General features: G+C 39.2%; 2 protein-coding genes across 29 annotated transcripts in view; both read right to left on the reverse strand.

Moving 5' to 3' along the window:
* Positions 1 to 24,387, reverse strand: part of LOC133839345 (TLD domain-containing protein 2) — an 80,822-nt gene that overhangs the window by 1,986 nt on the left and 54,449 nt on the right. For 5 of the 28 annotated variants that reach the window (XM_062270817.1, XM_062270818.1, XM_062270810.1 and 2 more), the window contains 11 exons: positions 23,547 to 23,852; positions 22,161 to 22,649; positions 21,994 to 22,100; positions 21,780 to 21,934; positions 20,877 to 21,468; positions 20,650 to 20,813; positions 20,207 to 20,338; positions 19,815 to 19,969; positions 19,594 to 19,756; positions 19,340 to 19,538; positions 18,733 to 18,822 (listed from right to left, as the gene is read on the reverse strand). In XM_062270817.1, coding sequence (XP_062126801.1) covers positions 18,733 to 18,822; positions 19,340 to 19,538; positions 19,594 to 19,756; positions 19,815 to 19,969; positions 20,207 to 20,338; positions 20,650 to 20,813; positions 20,877 to 21,468; positions 21,780 to 21,934; positions 21,994 to 22,100; positions 22,161 to 22,649; positions 23,547 to 23,852 — 2,552 coding nt within the window. Of the gene's footprint in view, positions 1 to 4,804; positions 4,947 to 13,034; positions 13,516 to 18,732; positions 18,823 to 19,339; positions 19,539 to 19,593; positions 19,757 to 19,814; positions 19,970 to 20,206; positions 20,339 to 20,649; positions 20,814 to 20,876; positions 21,469 to 21,779; positions 21,935 to 21,993; positions 22,101 to 22,160; positions 22,650 to 23,061; positions 23,218 to 23,546; positions 23,853 to 24,387 lie in introns of those variants that run through there. The other 23 variants (XM_062270819.1, XM_062270812.1, XM_062270809.1 and 20 more) reach the window with 15 other exon arrangements.
* LOC133839350 (uncharacterized) lies at positions 143 to 2,245 on the reverse strand. The gene has a single exon (XM_062270840.1). It carries the CDS (start codon positions 2,016 to 2,018, stop codon positions 330 to 332), a length of 1,689 nt encoding a protein of 562 aa, XP_062126824.1. The 5' UTR covers positions 2,019 to 2,245; the 3' UTR covers positions 143 to 329.

Below are 24,387 nucleotides of genomic sequence, written 5' to 3' on the forward strand. Positions count from 1 at the left end.
CATCTAATCAATGCGGTTTACAATAAAAAAAATGCATAAAATTTTGCTGCAATAAAAGTTCTAGACGTAACCCCAATATACTTTGCGAACTTATTTATCTGCTTTATTTGAAACTTGGCAACACAGCGCTAAAAAACTACCCTTACGCAAATCAATTTGTTTTATTCGACAAAATATAAAAGTAGGGACATTTATCTAAACTCAATTTGGGGCTCAAATACAGAGAACACAGTCTGGCGTACGCAAACTACTATCGAGGAATTTAAAAATTTTGAGCTGTCTCTTGGCATCGCGACGCAAAGACGAGAAGGAAATACAATGCTGACTGACTATTGACGTGAACGCAATCCATGATACATGCTTGAGGTACGCTTCTCGACCGTCGTGCTCAAGCGTTGCACAGCGGACTCCTTGGTATATTCCACTGGCAATGCCATGTCGTTCTGCAACATGTCGACAAAGCCATCATCCTTGAACTCCTGTCGCTTCTCACCCATTTGGATTTTCGATGGCGATGGTGACTGCGAATCGTTGCCACTCCAGAAAGGTGCCAGCTTTTTGCCTAAATACTGATCGTCCATGGATTTAGCTGGCTCTGATTTCTGCCGTTTCCACACCTGTGTGGCATTTGGCCCATTGACCGATTCCTTGGATCGTGCAATGCCTTTGGAACGCGAGGACGGACGCATTGTCTTCTTCACTGGCGGCGATGGGTTCACCGGCTGCGCCACATGTTTGATTAGATGGACTTGAGGCTTGTTGCGATACCCCGCATACTGTTTGTTGATGATGCGTTGCGAGGCGCTCATCAAATTGGCACCAGTCTTGGATTGGTAATTCTGCTCATCCATGCGACTGCTGTCGACATCCTCGCCGCGCTTCGAACTGAAGATGTTGCGATCGAGGAAGTCGCGCTCCGTGTTTGTCTGCATATAGCGATCACGATTGTTATCGAAATCACAGTCATTGTCTTCAGCAGCAGCAGCTTTGTTTGCAGCCATCTCTTTAGTGTTCCTCTTAAGCGAGTTCACTGCTGGCACATGCATCAGATCATCACCATCGTCGTCTTCATCGTCATCAAGTTTCTCTTGCCGCTGCTGTTGCCTCAGTTTCTTCGGTTGCTGTTGCAGCTGCATCTGATGTCGGTTGCTGCTGCGATTCGAGTTTGTGCGCTCCATGCTGGTCTTGGCAAAGAGTTCTCCCCACTGCGTTTGCAGCTTGCGGCTCGTCAGACTTGGCAGGCTGAGGTGCAGTTGACTTGCCAAGTTCGCCGCACGCGATTCGTCCTTGTAGCGCACATTGGCCGTCTTCCTCCGCAGAGGTTTGCTCTGCTTCATGAGATCGTCGGCGATGTTCAGCGGCGAATTGGGAACTTTCATGGCACGTGGCTGCTTGTAGCGTTGCTTCTCCAGCTGCTCACCACCATCGCTTTCGCCAACAACTGCTGTTGATGCACCCTGTGGTGCCGTCGAATACTTGGAGCGTGCACAGCTGATAAGTCGCTTTGTATCCGTATCGACATCCATCAGCTCAGCCTTGATGGACAGACTAATATCTCGGGCAATGTCCTCGTTGAGCTTCTCCTGGAACTTGCTGGCCTGATGATAACGCTGATGGACAATGTAGCGCGTTGCATTCTGCTGCCCAAAGCTTGACATGCCACGTCTATGGCTCAGCGAGGGAGAAACGCTGCTGCTGCCCGGCAGGCTGCTCATCGAGGAGAACAACGTTGTCTGGCCGTAGATGCTGTACTTGGAGCTCATCGGTTGCATTAGTGAACGCAATTTGCCCTTCGGTCGCGACTTTTGTGACATGCCCTGCATCTGATTGACCAGAGTCTTCTTCACGCCAATCAATTTACTAACTCGTCCCGTGTAATTGTTGCTGCTGCTGTTGTTGCTGTTGTTCTTTCTTAAGACACTCTTGGATGCACTGCCAAAGCCATCCATGGTTGCCACAGATGCACCGCACGCTTGATTCTTATAGAAGTTGCACACCGTACTCAGTCCACTCTGCATCTTGACGTTCTGCAGCGCCAATTGGCTGAGCCCGAATTTTTTTAGTGGAGCTCATTATGGAGCCTTTAGATTCTACGTTTTTCTTTTTTCTCTTATTTTCATGCACGTTGAATTTAGACACTGACTTTTACAGCGCGTCACAATTTATTGTGTGAAATAATAAAACAGAAATTTACTCGAGAACTGTTACCGATTGTATACTAACTGTAAAACTGAATTGACAAACGAGTGCAAATGCCTAAACACAACTAAAACACTTTATTCATAAATCAAATATTATTCAACGCTTGCTATGCTTCAAAATCTGTCGACAACTTTCAGAAGAATCATTTTGAATGTAGATGAGAAGAATATCCATAGCATATTTTAGATCTTACCCAATAATTCCATTGCAATTTTTTTTATTAGTTTAAATTGATCAATTAATAGATTATATAAGTTCTTTTTGTAAACTATAAAAAGATGATTTATTCTTTTGCAATTGTTTTTTTATAATCCGAGTTCAGAGTTCTTTGAATGGAATTTTCATTCTAAATCGCAGCAAAAATTTCTTATGCAATGCAAAGTGAATAAATGGAAAAAGAAAAATACGAGCTCCACAACCAGTTTGATACACAAACAAAGCTGCAAAAGTGAAAAATTAGTTTGCAAATAAACTGGTGGACAGACGGCCTGACGGACGTTGTTATTGTCGTTTGCCTTTTCCATTAAATTATAGAATATAAATAGGCTTCCCTTTTAGCGATAAAGTTTTGCTGAAACCCCTGCGAAGCTATAATAAATAAAATAATAGTTTATCTCGTTTCGCCGAAATGCACAATAAAATGAATCGACAAATTGGCAACTAATCGAAAGCGTTGCATCTTCCAGCGATAAGAAAAGTTTGACAAATATGTGAAATTCAACTCGAGCTCTGACTAATTGTGATGGGCTGTCGGAATTTCGTCTGCCTACGTCGGTTATTGTTGAACACAAGTGACACACTTTGTGTGGAGAACGTGCGAAAATTGAGTTATGAGAATGGGGAATGGGAATGCGAATGAGAATTGCTGGGAGACGTCAATTGGCGCTAAATGGGTGTCGTCATAGTATTATTGTCATATTGTTATTGAACGCAATTTGGTGATAAGCACAAACACAATATGTCAGATGACAACTGCTTCCGACTAACAGCCAAGACAAACCCCCAAAGATAAATAATCCACGAAAACTGTCTACAATCGGATGATATCCATAATTTAATGTGATAATTTTACCAGTTTATTTATTGGGAAAAACCGAATTTGTCTTCACTATGAAGGCCTGCCAAACAGGCTCAAATGAATCATAGATTATAGTGTTGACAATCTACTATTAATGAAATATCTACCTATGAAGACCTGCCAAATATTAACGTGTAATAAAATTGAGAATAATTTTGAAAATCGTTTATTGAATAAATAGTTCAAGAGTTCGCTTATCTTCTACACTTGTAAAGTAGGGTAAGAGTAAGGCAAACAATTGTTGAATCGCATTCGATTCACACACATCATTTTGTAGTTCATCTTTTGAGTCGCTTACTCTCAATTTCGTGGACTACTCATGACGACGGTTTCCATGAACCACGACGAGTTATTAAAATTTTGAACGTGCTTGAACCATTAGCAACTTTGTTAGGCACACACACGCACACACACACACACTCGCTCTCGGCTGGGTTTAATCCCCTCTGGCCTCCTCCGCATTTGCCTTCGATAGGCTTCAACTGCGACTTAGTCACAATCGATTTGAGTTCAAGATGAGTGCCATGTGCTGCGTTCTATCGAGATATCGATTGTTTGATCGATTGTCTCAGTTATTGAGTGCGCACTTTAAGTCGAGTACGAACACACAAGTATGCTTTGGTTTTGATTTGGCATTAAGACTCTTTTGTGTGTAGTCGCCAATAAATCAATTACAAATCTGTTCCGTTGATTATTATGCATGAATTGCATAAATTTATGCAATTGTCGTCTAGTTTTGTTTTTGGCGCCAAGTCTGAGAATCGACCTCGCTCTGCTGAATTGATAGTAGCAGTTGAGATATATCCAGCACATGACTAACTGAAGGTGACGACGACAATAATTCTCTGTAATCGTATCAAGATTAAGCTTATGATATAGTGTGCTGTTTTTCTCTCAGTGTAACGTTGAACTATCAAATTGGGTCAGAGACCAATTAGATTGAAAAAAGTAGAAAAACTCATTTGTCTAGCGCAGTTATAATTATCGGATGGGTGCCTCAAATAAAGTATTGTGTTCAGAACAATCAGATGGCGAAATGACAACAAAAGCTGCCTCGAATTGAAGCGTGACAAGTGTGAAATCCACACACATACAACATACAATATCAAAAATAATATCCGATTTATTGTAAATTGAAGATGTGCAAATATTTACGAGTCGAGAGAGTAGAGCGACAAAATGTTGTCCTCATCCCTCCCTCTTCCATGCAACTTGAAAGTCAAACGTCAATGACAGTTGTTTGTGCACCGATGTGGATCTGGATTTGGATGCATATATAATATAATACTTTTTATTCGTATTACTGTGGATGTGTGGATAACACATGCGATTAGATCTCTTAACCAGTTTTTCTGCCAATAGTCGAGTGTGAGTTTCATAAACACAGAAACACCTCAACAGAGACAGAGATACAGACAGACACAATCACAATCAACTTTTGGAAATTTTGGATGAATCATATGTTTTACTTGTTTTAATACCGCGATTTATATCTTAATAATTGCTACGGTTTATACTATGTACCTCATGATTGAGCGTATGATTGACAATCAGCTCGCACATTGCCATTGTCTTTTTGGAATACAACAAGTGGATATTAAGTATACGCCACCCGCGGCACGTGGTGCACTTAAAAAACAACACAAAATAGTAGCACAATTTAGTTCAGTTTTATCGTATTTTGAACTCAGACGAAGTTTACTTTAATGTCTCTTCGCTCTCCGTTCCGACACTGTCCGACCTTAAGTGTAACACGTTCAAAAGCCAACTGCTAACTGGCTGCTGCTTTGGTTCGGGCCTTTTATTGGTGCGACGGCCGCGTCGCCGCTCAATTAACACAAGCTCAACAAAATCATATACGTCTATATGTACACATATATATTAATGTACATTTATTTGTCTTTTTTGGTTTTATTGTTGTTGTTGCTGTTGTTTGTTTGCAACAATTTGTGCGAGAGCGGCGCAGTCAAGTTTGAGTTTGTTTTCAACTGAATTGAGTTGGAAGGCTAGTGAAAATAATAAAAATATAAATAATAATTAAGAAAATTGCCAGCCGGTGACTTTTTTAGCATTTCAATACCCTGTAACCACAAACGGAACAACTGAGGAAATGTGACCTTTAAATAATTTACAAGTTCAAATTGACAATCTACAGGGTATATACGAATATATCTTTTTCAGCTCTGTTGATTAATAGTCTCCACTTGAAGAGTGCATTCCATACTCACGAAATACAAGTATTTAAGCAAATAAGGAAGTTTGTTTCGCTTTTGTATCTTAGAGATACTTCTATATACTATAGATGTTTCTACATCTTTGAAAGGTTTTCGTATTTTTGTTTAAGATATTTGTGTCTACTTCACGTATACTTTGTTTGCTATTGCTTAATATAAAAGGAGCGAAGAAAGGATATTCCAGGTTTCTCTTTTGCAAATTCAGATAAATTCCGATTGTAAGATAAACGTACAACAAAACATTTGTTCTACTAGATATCACCTTCAGAGTTTTAAAAGCTTGGTGAGTCAGTTAGTTGTTCGATCAAGCAAAAGAGTTATAAATTTCTGGATAGATAAAGAGCAATCAGCTTTATTTACTGGGCATACGCGTAGTCGTTAATTATCAACTTGAGTTTTCATTTTTACGTAGTTTGTTTATCTTTTGTATTTCTATTAAAATGATGGCGTGCATTGTTTAGCTTTGCTTTTGTTTAGTTTCTGTCTCTGAACTTGTTCAAATGACGTCAGCCAGAAGTGAAGACAACAGCGATCGCAGTCCGCAGTCCGTTAGCTGACTCCAGCTTCATTTACTTACTATACATACTACATATATTTACTTTTTGTTTTGTATTATATTTAAATAAAATCAAAATCAATGCGTGCAACAATAGTTCCTGAATCGGTGGGCAGCTTAGAAAGTTGTTTCCAAGTGGCGCCAAAGGGGCAGCAAATTAACTGTTAATAAATCTTTTCTAGACACGATTTAAATTTTAGAATTGCAATAATGTTGACTTCAAACAACAAATATCAAGTATCAAGAACCAAAACTTTGAAGCACTCGACGCAGCAGATAAAATAAAAACAATATCAATTTGGTTGCTTATGCAGTTAAATTTCATTCAAAATAAAAACAACGCCATAGAAAAATGTTCAATTGACGAATTCTTCTGCTCAAATAGATAAGATAACCAAAGATGCAATCGCAGAAAGAGCAGCATTATTAATAATTACTTTTTAACTGATTGGCTGCGTTGGGATTATTATCACAATAAATGGAATAATGCGCGCATTTTTATTAAAAGTATTTTAGATGACTCTCATCCAGATTTAGAGCACATTTTAATTGCTTGCATATTGCAAATCTGTGTTTCGCCTTTAGAGCTTTATTTTAATTTGGTATTTATTTATATTCGGTTACACTAATCAACAAGTTTTTCGGGATGCACTGAGTACGAGTACGAATACCTTATGTTTGGCTGCTTGGGGTGGCGCGGCAAACATGTTGAGCAACGGTTCCACATCAACTGGTTATTGAAATGCGGCTCGGAGAGTCGGAGAGCCAAAAGTCTGGGCCAAAAAGCAGTCAGCGCATTAAACGTGGACAAAATGTAGAACTCAAACTCAAACCAAAACCCAAAGAACAAGGCAACAAAAAAATAACAACGAGAAGAGCCCAACTAGCCGGCCAAACGAGTATTGAGCTCGGTCTTTAAGTAATTTGATAGCACACACTCTTCGTGTCGAGAGGAAACCAACAAAGCAAAATAAGAAGGTAAAGGTAAAAAAAAAAAACAAGTAAGAAAGCTACTGTCGAGTGTGCTCGACTCTAAAATACCAGCTATCCATTTTCAATAAAAGCTAAATATTTATGTATTATTATCAAAATATACCAAACTATTATACCACAAAATATCATTTGGTATAATTGGTATATTGATATAGTACTACTCAATATATACTATAGAGTGCAAAATATACCAAATTGTTTACCAAAGCAACTAAGACCCCTAGGAAGTAGGCGTTTTTGCCCATACGAAAGTATTTATTTAATAACTTCGACAATTTTTATCTCATGGCAGTCAAATTTTCAGGAATCACAAGTACTAAAATTCAATGTACTACGGTTGTTGATGCTGATTAAGAATATATAGGGTCGGAGATGCCTCCTTATGCTTGTTACATTTTCTTCCGGCACAAAGTTAAAATACCTTTTTACTTTATGGGTAACGGGTATAAAAATCGACAGCAGAACAAGAACAAAAGCCAAGCGAAACAATCTTCAGGCTCTAGAAGGGTTAAGTGCGACTCCGACAACTGAGCGTAACTGAATGTAACTACATAAATATTTATATACTTATATACACATGCATAAGCGTGTTTGTCTTGCACCTCGCAGAGCAAAAGTCACTCAGCTATCTCGATAAGTTTGTCTCTATCTACTTAGTTAAGTATCGCACCAACTTGGAAATATTTTAAGGATTTTCAACTTGATTTTGAATGTGATAAGTGAATATTATTTAAATTAATATATTTATATTATACCGGTGGAGAACAGAATGACATATGCTTTCCATTTAAATACCGTTGAATCATTTGAAATATGTGCATATATAAATTCAATAGAGGATTCATTTTTATATATTTGCACTAAAGAAGCTCAAAGTTAAATTTAATGAAGCACTATGTCAACTAATTTTGAATATTTTTACAAATTATTGGAATTCAATTCGAAGCAATGTCCTCGTGGATCTGTAGAACTTCTCGACTAAGTCAAGTTTAAGCTTATCGGCAATGCAGCCAACTTTGAGAAACGTCAATCACTGTTCCATATGTGAGTTGAAGAAGCTTAAAGTTAATTTTGTCACACGAAAAGTGTAAACTAAAATTACGGCTACAGTCCAGACCAGCTTTATATATATTACTTAATTTTTCCATGTAATTTCTAAGCAGAACAAGTTGACTGGCGTAGTAAATATGGTTGATAAGGAAAACATTCGAGAATATGGATAAAAAGCAATTCCCTTTTGCATTTTCTCATTTCCATTCGCAGCTCATACTTATTTCTCGTTGTCGTCGACGTTTTCGTTCCGTCTACTTATCGGCGTTTACACTGCCTCAGTGCATAAAGAGGGCGTGAAATTTGGTTTTTTGTTGCGGTCCCAAGTCAGAGGAGCACATATTACAATTGTTACGTATCCGTCGCTTCTTTTCCTATCGTATTCTTCCGGCTAGGCTAATATTTAATTAGTTCTTGCTGTGCGTTCGCTGGGTGCGTTAGGTTAGTTATAGCCCTTTACTATGAACTGTATGTAAGGTGTGCTGTTTGTCAAAGTCAAATAGGCTTTTAAACAAGGAAGGCAGAGAGAATGCTCAGCTGAACATACAGATGTAAAACAAAAGGTATTACACTATAAAGCTGCCAGAGTTTTGAGACAGTCATTACGAAATATATTGTATCAGAGGGGGCCTGTATAGGGCCAGTATAGCATTGAGCACATTGACCCACACTCAACTGAGGTAATTAAAGTGCTTGGCATTTGACAGACTGACAAATTGGGTTCATTTAGCCTGACTCCCATTCACAATAACATTGACAATAAGTAGTTTGTAATGATGACGCTATAATGGTTGCATATCAGTGCAAACAATTATCTTTGTGGAGAATGTGATGCGAAAACTTAGTACATTCAAGTCAGCATTTGTAATAATAGAGAACACGTGGATTTCATAATGATTCTCGAAAGTTTCCTATAATGACTATATAAATACTTTTAGCGCTTTCGCATACAGAAAAAGTATGAAACACTTGTGTGTTTCCATTTCCTTTTTTATAGTTGCCCCCACTAATGGCTTAAAAATAAATACCTAAAAACAGCTAAAACGTCGACAGCCGCGTTATACAATCGATTTTAGAGAAAATCGATCAAAAAACAAGTACGATATTAAAAACGCAGCCCTGCTGAAAGGCAGATCAAAACAAAGACAGAAAAAAGTAATTTCTTCTTCTCACCGTTTCGTGCATTTCGCAGCTTTCGTCAAGCAACGCCTCCAAGCTTTGATCATCTTTGGTGGGTGAAAGGGGAGGCGTGGGCGAGCGGTTTTTTAGCTGAAAGCATGGAACGTGGCAGCAAGTGGCGTCCATAGTGCAGGTACAAATAGCGGCCCCATTTGCGGCCAACAATGCCGCAAGTAGCGGCTAATGCAAATACTGCCACAATCAACCACATGTTGTTGGGAGCGAATAACAACAAACAATAACGAATTCAATGAGAAATTCGGCTCAGCTCAAGTGCAATTCTCACTTTAAAGCTTATACAACGGCAGCTGGTACAATTTTTATGACCGGCAGTGTGAGTATAAAAGCTTTGTTGTGCTCCGCTAACAACATTTCATGCGCCGCTCTCTTTGTGCTTTAGTTGGCGCTCTCTTGTTGGACGCTCTCTCGCTTTCCCACACAGCTGCTTTTTGATTTGGTCTTGTGACCCACGAGACGACTTTTTTTCTTTCGCTTTTCGTGTTTCGTTTTGTTGTTTCTGTGTTGTTGCCGCAGTTTTTATCACGCTCTCTGCCTTTCAATTGCTTTTCCAATATTTTTTTGTTACACAGCTATGCTCAGCTAAATGTTAATGTTGTTTACACATCACAATGAAATTTGTACAACATTTGTGCAATGCTTCAATAGTAACACAAATGCATATCGATATAAATAATGTTAATATTATTTCTTTATTTTTTCGCTTGCTACTCGTTATGGTCGATTTTGGTGTGTGCGTGTTTGGAAAACAAGTTGCTGACTGACGGAATGAGTGCCGACTGTCGTAGTTGAGGAAACAAACACATAAGAACGAACAGGCGCACACAGTGGCCCAAAAAGAAGTTCAATGAAATACACAGAGAGAGACAGAGCGCGAATGAGAGCGCTAGAATGGTGCTCTCTTAACTAGTTGTGCTCTTTGTGGAGCTTTTTCAACTTCCGAGCTTGTGGCTGCTGCTGTTTTAGTTATTGTACTAATATAGATAGAGAGGCAAAAGGGGGTGTGTTAGCGTGTGTGAGTGTGTCTGCTACTGTTTAACATACATTTCAAGTGGCTACAAGAGATTTGCATGTTGCCAGCAACATGTTGCTAACGCTGATGTTGCGTATACGTAATTTGGCTACTAATTGCTGTGAATAGTGCAAATTATGTGTTTATTGGCAGATAGTTTGCAATTGGCGCTTCAAAAGGGGGCCTGCAAATTGGGTCCCTTAACAATTGGGGCATGAGTTGGCGGCAATTTGTTAAATATTACAATTACTTGTCGGATCCATCGCATCACGAGTTTTGGCCCAAAAAAAAATAATACAAATTAAAAAACAAAAATACTACACTTATTTCTTTTTTTGTTGACTGCGTTGGGCCAAGGTTTCTTTGTTGTTGTACTTATTTTGTGTTCGTCGCATTTTTTTGTGGGTTAATTTGATTGTTTTAAGTGCTGCTTGAACAGGTTTCTGCTTTGATAATGCCAGATGTGTTGCTGTTTAAATTAACTTGTTGCGTTATCAACACAGCAATAGCAATAGCAACAGCAACAAGTGGGCGTTGACTAGGATCTCTCTCTAATCTCAGCAGATAAATATGCATAAATAGTAAAAGTGGTAAAAGTAGTTTGACCCGTTGCCTCGTTATTATTAAATCCGGTAAATAAATCACAATTATTTTTGGCTTATTCTGTCAGCGTGACGACAACAAACAATTCGCCGTCATATAAAATAAAAACAACACAAATGCAGTGGATGAAGTAATCACGTGTTTATGTTATCCGGTTATCTGATCCCTTGTCTTCTTGTTTATGACCCCGTAATCTGTATATATTTTGTATATTCCGGGATCCATTGTGTGTGAAAATTGAAATCATGCAGCGGCAGACAGATTGACAGCTGTTTTTTTTTTGTTTTTGTCGCTCAGAAAACTGATTAATATAACACAAATCTGACGAAACACACACTGTACTTTTTGTTGTTGTTTTCCTTTAATTAAAAACGAATCGCAACAGAGACAGAGCTTGATTTGAACAGAATTCATTATAATTCCGGTTTCGATGTTCCTCAAGAATGCAGAATTGTCTAATTATATATGGTGTACAACATTCTCTCTATGTCTCTTTCTCAAGTTGTTATAATTTTTTCTTTTTAATCTGCGCAGAGTTTTGCATACAGCTTTCAGATGCTTTTGAGCAACAGGTGGCGCTTTCACGTAACAATAACAACAGCACTAAAAGATGCCGTCACTTGCCACACCTTCTACACATATATATATATATATATAGTAGATATGTAATATGTCAGTCAATTGAAATCTAAGCCAAGTTTACAATTGGCTGACTGCGAATGCGCGCATTGAATTTCGCTTGGCAGCAAACAACAGAAAACAGAGAACAGGAGTGCAGATGAATACGAATTAAATGTAATTACAGTGAAATTTCAATTAAAATACGCTAATTGTAGACTCCCCGAGTGTTGCCGCCCTGTTTATTATGTATGGCTCACATCCAACTGGTTAAAGGTGAAAGAAATGTCAAATGTGTCCACCAAACCCACACACACACACACACTGGGGCGTATACTTAATGTATTCAAAATTCAATCAGTTGGCTTGCGTTGAGCCAAAGCCAAAAGCATTTCGGGAACCAGTTGAACCTGCTGCTTAAATGCTAAAATGTTCCTAATTATGAGCTGTATAAAGCAGATGCTAGTTGCCAAATTGTAGATCAAGAGATCAAGAGTTTTAATACTAATATGAACTTGTGGCATTTCTCAGTTTAATGAACCTACATACAGCGTATTTTACTGTCGAGCATGCCTTCAAATACTACAAAATTGCCTCTTTTTGAAAGCGAGTTTCATCAAATGCTTTTTGAACCTTTCGCTGATTGTTGGCATTGAATATGTGAGAGATCAAAGATAACAAAGAAAAATGAGACAGAGAAATTGATATGGAGAAAACGTGTCGAGCTATCGCACAGAATCTCTTTCCGATATAAAATCATTTCTGTTTAGCAGGTGAAAACACTGAGAACATTATATACGATATGTGAAAGAAAAGCAGGTGAAAACATTGAGAACATTATATACGATATGTGAAAGAGATGCACTTATCAACAACAAGTTGCTAGAATTAGAATTATTGGCTGCTTTATATATAGATATACTATAGATAGAAGTCTCAACTCAATTGGTGACAATTTTCTATGCCACATTTAATGGGGCAATGAAGCAACTTATGGCGATCATTGGCCCATCTTTGCTACACACTAATTATAGCTATAGCTCGATCTGGTCTAGGGATTTACTGTGGCATTGTTGTTGTGGTTGTTGTTGTTGTCGTTGTTGCTGACGGACATGGCGCAAACTGAATTTGCATGCGAGAGGCGCGACCTTATCGACGAATATTGGATTGATGGTATTATTGCCAGGTATTTTGTGCACTATTCAATATGGACACTTGATGTTTATGGCCAAGGCATTGAATATACGTATATAGTAATGTTTGCATATATCTTCTCCTTCTTTTTCGTTTTCGACTGTTTTACGCGTTCGGATTTCAAAATATCGCGAATGTTTTGTTGAAGTTGTTGTTGTTGTTTCCCCTCTTCAACTTTCACCCATTAAAAATAGCGCGCGAAAAAGTCGCGAGATGGAAAAACGAAAAACGATTCGCGTCGAGCGCAGAGCAAATCTCAACTAAATTCTATTCAGATTTTCTCATTCGTGTATTTACCTTTTTCCTAATATATTTGGCTATTTTGGATAGCTTGATCGGCTTCACGCTCATTTTGGCGACGTCTTTTGCGTATTTATGTTTCGCCTAGTGTATTTTGTATCTGTCTTCTTTTGGTTTTGGTTTTGTTTTTGCTGCGCAGGCGTTGCTAATTTCGAATACACTCTTTACTCTTTGATTGGCAATACCGGCCTCAGGCCAAGAGAGTGTTGTGTTGTATCCAAAACAATTAAACACATATGTGTATGTTGAAATTTAAATATATTTATATATGTATTTATTTTGCTATTGCTGTTGTTGTTGTTGTTGCTTAATAAAGTCACATTGGAAAATAAGAATTTAGCACTTGGATTATACTATACACATATATATGTATATTGGGATGGGTTGGAATTTGAATATTTTATGTATACAAAAGAAAGACCGTTGATCGCAGCCAACGACAACGACGACGACGACGACGACAACTGCGATTGCGACTGTGCGGCTTGAATGTGTTGCGAAAACTAAAACAGAAACAGAAACAGCCCACAAACAAGCCCAACGGTCGAAGCCGCTGTTGTCGTCGTCGCCGTTGTTGTCGTCGTAGTCGGCGTCAATCTGTCAGACAGTCGCAGCAGAAGCCGCAGCAGCAGCAGCGACAACAACAAACGTGGCTCAACAAACGAAGCGATGCTCGCTGGCTGATATCTTGCCTAGTCGCTGTGCAGTATGGCACCACATTCTGGACACCACTGTCCCCATAGACGCGTGCGTTTTCTATGCTGCGGGTAGCGGAGCTTTCATTTGCTTATTTTGTTTGTTTTGCTTTGCCTTGCTTTCGGTTGTCATAAAATGCATTTGCTCTTTTCAAATTGATTTAAAGCTCTTGCTCTTATGCTGAAGGCTAAAAAAAGACAGCTGAGCACTTGTTTTTGGATCTTGTGCATTTAAGCAGCGCAGCTCTCACATTAAATAAATGCACATACCACATTCGCATAAATATGTGTTTCATTGAAGGAAAAGCAGTTTAAACCTAATATCGACCGGTTCTGGAGCGAGTGTGGAGCAGTTGTTGAATGAATTGAATTAATTGAACACAGAAAGGGTCGCTTTTTAATATGGGGGTTTCTTATCCATCACATAACCACAAATACCTATCGCTGCATATATGTAAATATATATGTTTCAATGTTGATGCCTAATTCAATTGGCGCAAATTAAACGATTTGCGACTGCGAATAATTCATAAATTGGGCAGTTTACTCATTTTTGCTTTGTACCGAGGAAATTATTTACTCAATTTGATTATTTACATTGAGGGAGACTTCACTTGAAGCAAAATATTTACTACAGCTACATATTTTTATACCCTGCGCAAATATCGTAAGTTCTGAGGAATTTTGTATGCCTGTCTGCCTGTCTGTCCGCATGGGTAAGTGCTAATATCTCAGAAACTATAAAACATTCAGACTCCAAATTTGGCATCTTTATTTCTAAGTTCAGTAAAAGAATCATAGAGTATCTTAAGGTCGTTTTCGGCGCCTTAGAACGTAATTATTTGTTTGCATATTGCTTAGTCTTTAAGTCAAAGATGTGCTAAATATAAACCCAAACATTTTGAACACATTTCGGCAGTGTTTTTATTACTCAGTTTGAAATTTCTGACAAACTCGGGTGTGGCACACCTCGGGTGCACACACCTTTACATTTCACTCGAACCAAATGCAAAAAGTCATTTAAAGTAAGTGCAGTTTGTGTTAATTGAGAGCATTAATGTCGGACATTTCGAAATCTTATATAAGCTATTATTGTAAAGAATGTGCTATTAATAATGTATACGAATATATACGTATTTTGTTTTTTATCTTTATTGATTCTACGCTAAAATGTGGATACTGCAATATGCAAATTTGCTGATTGTGATCGTACTTATAATGGAATCTCTGGCTATCGAAAGAGGCATCGGGAATCGCATTGCACTCTCCTCAATTGCTCAACATCGATCGAAGTCGCCGTCGTTGTGTGGACGCCGTAAAAAATTCATTGAAACTAATTGATTCGACAAGTACAATGTGCGTTATACATGCCTATATGTATATGTATATGTATATATCACACAATTAAAAGACAAACTTTGTTTGCGACAAAACAATCAAAAAGAGCGGTATTCCAGCTCGAATTTATCAAAATAATGGGCGTGACTTCATCTTGCTCAGATTGATCGAATTAGAAAAGGAGCTGCGAAAATGAATTCACAAAAAAAAACCGGATACGATGACGAGAACAACGTTGTCTCTGATGATCTGAGGATCATCCGAATAACAATAACAACAATAACCGGCTAAATGACAAGCGCTGTGGAATTGAATGAAACGTAATTAATTTAAGCAAGTAATTAATTGTTTGCTTAGTATAATATGATGAAATTTTAAATGGATTGCTCCGAATGAGATATATTTAGTCGGGCATACATTATGCACTGGCAAACACACAAATCATATATGCCACATATGTATGCGGTTATATATTTAGATATTACGAGCTCAAGATCAAACACCGTCCTCCATTCCCCTCTCCACATCCGAAGCACATCGCAGTTAATGGATTTGCCTGAACGCCTTTGTTTGTGTCTCATCTGCCAGCCAAACAGCCAACGATTCTTTATATGCAAATTTTCTTTTGTTGAATGAACGAAGGCATTTAGTTATGTTCGAGGCACACGCTCAGTTTGTCATAAATGAAACAAACAACAACAACAACAATGAGAGTAGCAATAATGTATAACAAACTCAACCGGTTGATCGCTAAATAACTTGCCCAGTTGCGATACACAAACTAGACCTCAGCTATGCATCTATTTATGCGCGAGTTTTGCACACGTATCTTACAGATACATTTCACATGATTATCGCCCTTAAATGAGCTGCAAATACTTCTATAGAAGCCACATTAATATCCAGCTAACTGGTTTCGTTCTCTTGATTAACTCGTTCTCAATTCCTTTTGATTTATAGAGCTGTTCAAACTCATTAGAGCAGCGCTTCTGTTTGCATCATTTTTACTTTCGTTTCAAATTGAAATTTCGAAAGAAAAAAAAAAAACAGTCAATTGTTTACCTAACGTGAATTGCTTAGAAATCCACTCTTTGCGTCAAGTTTCGCATTTGACAACTGTGTTTTATTTATATAAGAATCTAAAGTTTCACATACTATACAAAGTAAATTAATCCTGCCTGCAATTTTTTTATATTACGTATAGAAACATGTTCTAGTTCAGCGATCTCGACTACATGATGTTTTGTGTTATGCAAACAAGCTTTGTTTTAATATCCGATAACATTGTCTATACTCGACACTTGAGGAAAACATTTTAATAATGCATATTTATGTTATCTTCAATACTCTTTTGCCCGCTTGACCCATATGTTTAAATTTATTTTTATACGAAATGATAAGAGCTTGAACAGAAAGCAATTACGTAATTTGGCAGGTATTAAATTGAGAGGAGACTGCAGAAGCTGTCGAAGCTGAACAATTAAACAAAATAAACGATGCTCTCAATCTTATCGAAGTCTGAGTGCGCACTCGAAATGAAGTCTGAAAATAACGGAAGTTTTAATAGAAGAACTCTATAGATGTTGTTGCCCTAGACTCTAGACAAACTATATTTAGTTTGATAACCCCTTGAGTTGTTGTTTTGAGCTGTTGCTGCCTCGAGATGAGGTTATTTTGTGTTTATTATATAGGTTAACTTCAGCCACCTCTAAATTTAATATTGATAATAAGGAAACAATTCTATGACAACAGAGATAATGAGATGGGGGAAGATTCCAAGGTGGATTGATTCTATTAGCAGTTTAGTTCTAGGAAACAACACAAATTCCATAAGATTGTTTGATGAACCATATCAGGTTTCCGAGCAAAAGACGCCAGACAAAAGAAATTACTCATACGACGTGTGAATCGTGGCCAAAGATATTTACATACTACGACGTCGTAGGCACGCTTATTGGGTGAGAAAAACGTGCTCAGACAATGTTGCGAAATAGAGTCAAACGTATCATAATAAATAATAATAATATGCGCTAATTATTGAGTGAATCGAAAAGCTGCTAAATCATCATGCAGATGAAGCTGAAGATGAAGACGAGGCGAACGCCTTCACCTTAAAACCCCAAAGCATTGCATTAAAAAAGCAACATCGAATTAGATCACAGATGGAGAGCTTTATTATGCGAGAGTGCTAATTGCCATATCAGTTTCGAGCCAAGAATTGGCCTCGATGTGGGGGGAGGGGGAGGGGGAATAGTTTGAGTTGCATATTTAGATATGCATATGAGTTGTTATGCTAAGTTAGGCAACGATTTCGAGTTCGTAATTGTTATGAGAGCTTGACGAAACCACAATTTAATGTATTCGATCATTTGGCAGCATGTTGGCAGACACGACAATTTGGTTAAGAGAAGCCCCCAAAGTGCTGGCAAGAGATTGGATTGCAAAGATTCATTTCATCACAACATAAATGTGGGCACATAACAGGTTTATGGAGATGCAACATAATGAAGCATATTAGTATTACACAAGCGCAATAAGGAAAGAAGTTATTCCTCAATAATAATATTCCTAAAATAAACAATTCAGGTTGGTAAACAAAATAAATTCTCCACACTTGGTATGCAGATCAAGTTTGTTTCCCCCGCTATTTGTCAACAAGAATTCCAGTAGCAAAATAAAGCTTAAACCTTGAACTTTGATATACATTTACTCTGGCTAAGCTAAGACGTCACTATTGCATCAGATTTGGAATGTAACTGCAGTAATTTAGTTAAAAATCTATTTAGCATTTGTGCTACTGGCGCCATCTAGTGTTTGTTGGCGTGAAGTATCTTCCCTTTCAATTTTTGTTGTATATGGAAAATTATATAATTCTTGCGAAACGAAGGAAAATGTGATCAAACCGTGATGAAAACATGTCTATCTCGTTGCGCGCATGACTTTAATTAGTTTAAACTTAATGCGTTACACTTTGCTGGAACTAATTCAGCAATTAGCTTAGATTCGCTTGCTACGCATTCAACTTGTATTTACGTAGTTCTCTGTCATGGTAAATATAAGAAAGGTATTCGTATTTATTTTTGTGAAGATGAAAATGTTTGAATTTCAGCAAATTTGATGAATTAAAAACTGTTGCCAATTGTTGTAAATGTACATAAATGTAAAATGAATTTGGAATGCTCGCTGTTTGATGAGCCAATATGATAAATGAACTAATGAATCAGGTGTCTAATGAAATCAAAATTATAAATTATTGAAAACAATTAGAGTTGTTTTAGTGTGCCACACATAGACACACACACACAATATCACACTTAGAGGGTGCTTGAAAAAAAATGTGCCAAGAAAATGTTTTACAATACTGAAGGAACGAAACAGAACATGATGCTTAAGAGTGTAACTCGGTAACTACGAGAAAAGAAATCAAAGTAACGAGCGAGCCATAAAAGGTAAATGATAACATTAAGAAATCAACTGTTTTTTTTTGTTTTTCTTTTCCATAAAAACTAAGAGAAACCATAAATGAAAAAAACATAAAGAATTCACATCATTTTCACATAAGTTCCAAAAGTGGTTGGATCGTTTTAGATATGTGCTTTAACAACACGTTTTAATTTAAGTTTAGGTGGAAGAATTCGTATTAAAAGGTTGTAAGTCCTAACCTCGCCGCCCAACAATTCCAAATCATGCGATGCGGCATGCGAAGCCGTTTTTATGATCTTGTAGGTCTTGGCAAAGGGCGCCTTTAGAAGCTGTCGTATAGAGATTTATCACATAATTCAGTTTTCAGTTTCAGTTTTTGTATTGGTTTTGGGTTGTTTAACATAGTTTTTGCCCAGATTGTTGTGTATATCATTTTTTAACATTTCGTTATTTGTATTTATTTTTTTTTATGTAAAATCAATGCAAATTGTAACGAAAAAGAGAGACACGACAAGAAACAGAAGGAAGAAAACGCGTGTACAATAAATGTAAGAAAAGTATACAAGAGATATGTTAAAAAGATTTTTGCATATATAAAATTCAATAATTTCGAGGCATAATCTAAAAGAAATTGTTCTTTATATTATTCTTTTTTTTTGGTTTAAAATTTTGAAATCTGTTTCTTTTTTTTTTTTGTTTAATTTATACTTAGTAGAAAAATTCGAGAGAAAAACTCAGCGCATATAAAAGAGCAATAGGTTAAAAATTATATAGTATGAAAAGAGAGAGAGAAGAGATCGACGCTTGCGATATTGGAAAGAGATATAGATGGATAATGGAACTTACCTCCCAGGATTCACGGGTGAGATCGCCGATTTCCTCGCCATCCTGGCTGCCGCTGTAGCCTGACTTAATGGTGCCGCTCTTTGTCCACTCGGTATCCTCTTGGATTAGCTCAAAGCCGCGCGCCTTGATTTGCTCTTCGTCCAGTTCACCGTACAGGTGTTTCACCCAGGTGTTAATGAAGCGATAGAGCTCATCAACGCTGAAAAGCAATTAGATCAATTAAGCAATCAAATAGTTGGATGTGACTGACTCACCGATTTTTAGGCACACTGAACCAATATTCGGCGCGCAGCTTGTTTTTGCCATAGGACATCACTGTGGTGCCCTGTGGAATGGCCTTGCCAATGGGTTTGCCCATGCGCAGGCGGAAATACAAAGGTGGGTCAGAACAGGCGCGTGCTGGACGTGGTATAAGCTCTGCGAATAGAAGGCAATTTAGTATACTATTTCCATGATATATGTGAAAACCTCTTACTGTCCACACTGATAAACAATTCCGGCTTGTCGTCCATGGAGACCATGGAGCGATAGTCCAGCTTGGGTGGCTGTGGCTTGGACTCCTTCAGCTTTGTGCTGGACGCCGTGCCCTCCGACGAATGTGGACGTATAAAAGTGCCAATTGACGAACGCCTGCAGGGAAGCAAACAAATGCACGATTAGTCAAGAAATATGACTATAACTTAAGTAACTAACTGATGATCAATCAAATACAAACTATGGATGGATTAAATGAAAATGATTAGCTTATAGCTAATGATATTGGTCGGATGTATACAGATGAGAGTTACACAATTAAGCTACACAACATCAATGAGTAACAGCAAGAGCAACACATGGAACACTTTTGGTATCCGTCTCCTTCCTTACCCATAGGTCATATGACCCTCGGAATGTGTCGAGTGAGGTGTCAATGGCGGCACTGGCGACCCACCAGATTCTTCGGACGGTGTTTTCGAAAATAGATTACCGCCCAGCTCTGATACCAGAGTGATTGGCGAGCTAAATATATGATTCGATTTGCATCCATCCGATATATATAGTGTTAACATTTGTTGTAATTGTATGTGTGTTAGTATTATTGTTTGTGTGAAAATGTGTATGAGTTAAATGTGTGTGAAAAGCATAAGTTCAAATTATGTTTTGCAAAAGCAGCCGATCCGCATTAACCGAAGGTAAGCATTATTTTTGTTTTTTTCATTTTTTGGTTTTTGTTGACAACGAAATAAAGAAATTTGTGGCACCAATTATAGATTATATAGTAATTAATTAGGCTGAGAGGTTGTTGCATTGTGAGTTTTGCATTTGCGCACCTTGAGAATACTTTCGAAAATACGCTTTGATTGGAATCGCCCGTGTTGGGCGCCGAATCAGTGTCCGCCGACTTGTTCAAGCTGCCGCCAGCGCTGGGCGGGGCACCGCCCTCGCCTGTGAGTCCCTCCACCCAGGTCAATGGATACGAGAGGCGTTTTAGCATCTGCCAAATAAAAAGAATGTGTAAATTGAATATACTTTCGATTTAATTTAGAATTATGCTCACCTTGTTCTTCTTGTCGGCCTGCTTGTCACCAGCTGCAGCGGCTGCTGCGGCAGCTGCCTGCGCCTGTTGAGCTGCCTCATCGTCCACGCTGAAGCTCACGCTGGAGGTCTTCTTGCGAGTGCCGCCTGCATCCAAGCTCTGGCCCAGTATTGTGCTGCGTGGCGGCGATTCGCTGAAGTGCGTGGGCACAATGGTCTTCGGTGGTACCCAATCGGAGCTGAGCACGATGTCAGCGTCACTATAAACGGTTTTCTTTGGTATCGGCTGTATTGTGGGTATGGGCTCGCGTATATCGATGCCCGAATCGTAGCACGACTGCTTCGATAGCTGCTCCAGATGCTCCAAATCAATGCCAGCTGGTGGCAACACGCCTGGCGGCAAGCCAACAGCGCCAGTTGCACTTGCAGCCGATGCTGAAGTGGCAGCTGTAGCGGCTGCAGCACCAGCAATTGCGGCAGCAACTCCACCGCTAAGCGAACTGGTTGCCGAGTGGACTGCATCCTGCTGGACACGTGCGCCGCTGTCGACGGTGATGTTGGACTCGTTATCGGCCTCGTCTTCCGATGATCTTCGGGAATTAGACAAATAATAGCTGAGTATTTTGCGAGTTATGTTTGGTTTTTGGGTTCGTGGTTGGTGGGTGGATTGGTGACATGTACAGGTAACATTTACAGGTGGTGTGTATATATACATTTGTGTATGGATGTGTTTGTTGTGTGGCGTGAAAAGCGTAAATCACAATTGGCAATATATTATGTAAATTAGGAACGAACGTTGCGGATTGATATATGAAAATAAAAAAGCACAAAATAAACATGTTGAACAATACAAATTATTAACAAACGTATTTTGTTGTTGAACAAAGAAACAAAGAACACAACTACAGCAAGCTGTGACACTAACCGATCTTTGCTCGGAATGGCCCAGTGATGATCCAAAAGACTCTTGCGACGCTCCTCAAGCGTGCTGCGTGTGTTTGTCAGGCCGAGCGTTTTCTTTTCATCTTCCTCATCGTGAGCGTCAGTCTTAGCGCTATCTTTGGCTTCCGTTGATGTATCCTGCAAGTGCAAAAGCGTCAGTTTAGTTTGTAATTCCCTTATGCGGATGGCGGACTTACCTCGACACGTTCACGCTCAAAGGCCTTGGGAAAGGCGTCGCCGTCGCGACCAGTGCTGGAGCAAAGCGACTCCTGATCATCGGTGATTTCCAGCGAGCCAATTTCCGCTGTCAAATGCAAATTGTATAATTTGTAAAAGCTTTTAATTGATAATGCATCGAACTTACCCTCCAAACGCTTGGTCTCGATGTCCGCCTGCTGCTCGCTCAACTCCTTGGAGTCCTCCTCGACTAATACTGGTTTGGGATAATAGATCTCTGGCTTCTCGGCGTCAGCACCGCTGCTGGCAGCAACACTCGGTCCAGCGCCGCCAGCGACTCGCATATGCGCAATGTCATGAAAGATGGCCGCATTCACAACCAAATCCATAGGTGCAATGACGCCATAGCTTTCGGGGCCGTGCTCGATCACCAGTGGATCACTGACATTCGGATCGAACATGACAGCATTGCGTGTGACGAGCAACACGCCACCAACAACACCTTGGCCATCGGTAATGTGTCGCACATTGATCTTGAGAAAACGTTGTGTAATCACAGGATCATCGCTCTTGTCGGCATTCTCCTCAGCCTGGCTGTTGCTAAAGCTGTTGCTGCCAACGACCCGCTCGATGTGTCCGGGCTTCGGGGAGCCGGGACGCAGGCCCTCAAGTATATCTGTAAGATAGAGTATTTGGCGTAAATACATATTTGGAAAGTGGAATCCAAATTGGCGTTGCGTTTGCGTTGGCGTTGCGCTGTGATTTTCTTTTTTGTCTTTATCAGACTGATAAGATAGCAGTGTACTGGGCCTGTGGCTGGAAGTGGGCTTCAGCCCACGGGGTAGAAATTGATTTATGTGATATTTAGTTTAAAATTAAATCTCTCTAAATGCGCGCCATGTGACAATTATAAACTTGATGATGAAGTGCGCTGCAAATTTGCAACTCGTGTCTGAGCACTGTGGCTGCTTGAAAGACTGACTCCCCCATCTGTGTCTGGCGACCAATAAGAGAATTTTCGACAAATTAGCACACATCACCATATAACCAAATAAGCAAATATTATTATTATAATAGAAGAGAATGACCTCCGTTTCGCCAAAAGACAGCGGTGTGCATGTTGATCAGGCTCAATTCCTTTATGCGTTACCAACACTTGCACTTGCCACTACACAATATTTTTAAAGTGCGATGTGGCCAATAAACTAGGGCCAACAGTTTTTCTTTTGTATTATCTCTCTTGTTTACGCGACACACACAAAAACAAATAAAATAGCGCAAGTGTCACGAATAATTCTCGACCAAACCAGGGCTGCACAGCAACAGCAGCTGGTTGGCACTTCACAGCTGTTGTTAACAGACAGTGAACGAGTGTTGTTCAGAGCTGTTAATAACAGCGTTGCCAACTATCATGCAGAGCGCGGCACCCAATTTGAAAACAGGGAAACACAAGTTTATATATGTGTATGTGTATGGGTGTAAGCTGATAATCAAAATAAAAGCGAAAAAGCGGCAAAATGAGCTTCAATATCATCGCACCAATTGCACCATTTCCATCAGTAGCGTCGCTTACCTTTCTCCTGCTTGCTCTCATCGCTAGACAACTTGCGCTCTATGGGACTCGACTTGCCGGAGATGCTGCCGCCTCCACCGCCGCCCCCTTCATTCGTTCCCGTCGAACTGGTCGAGGCATCGTCTTTGGCACTCTTATCGGGCACCAACAGCTGCTGGCCCGGGTAGATAAACGAGCTGTTTAAGCGATTCAAATGTGTTAGCTCCGATGGTGTCGTATCGAAACGTGCCGCCACCGAGGTCAGTGTGTCGCGATTTCCCACGGTATAGGAAATGGTGGGTATGGTGGGCAATGAAGACTTTTGCTCTGTGAATAAAGAAACGTTAACTGTTAATTAACATCCGACACAACCTAATACAGTTTCAAATGCAAGCAACAATTAATGTGCAATGCGCGCATGTTGTCATAATTACTTGGCAGAACTTTTTTTTTGGGCAATTGCTCGAAGACCACGAATTTGTCATCGGGGCGCAGACGCGAATAAATTACGCCAGTTGCGATGGCATCCTGTGCAATTTGTGCGAATTGACGGCACAAATAGATGACAGCAAAATCATTGCTGGTCACTGTTGTTGTCTCGAATGCATTCACTTTCTGATTTACATTCTTTTGCCAGTAAATTTCTACATATTCTAACATTTTGAACACTTTATTTGTACAGTATTTGCATCAATACAAGAAAAGATTGTGCGCTATCGTCATCTCACAGTGACCGACTAATAATTACTTTTAAACCTTTTATCGCACGTCCTTCTCTTTTTCTCTTTTGCAATTCGAATTCGGCATTTCGACGTTGACGTTACACCAACAACATTGTCGCTAACAGCTGACCAAAAAAGAC

The sequence above is a fragment of the Drosophila sulfurigaster genome, chromosome 2R (genome assembly GCF_023558435.1).
Source record: "Drosophila sulfurigaster albostrigata strain 15112-1811.04 chromosome 2R, ASM2355843v2, whole genome shotgun sequence".
Classification (NCBI taxonomy): domain Eukaryota; kingdom Metazoa; phylum Arthropoda; class Insecta; order Diptera; family Drosophilidae; genus Drosophila; species Drosophila sulfurigaster.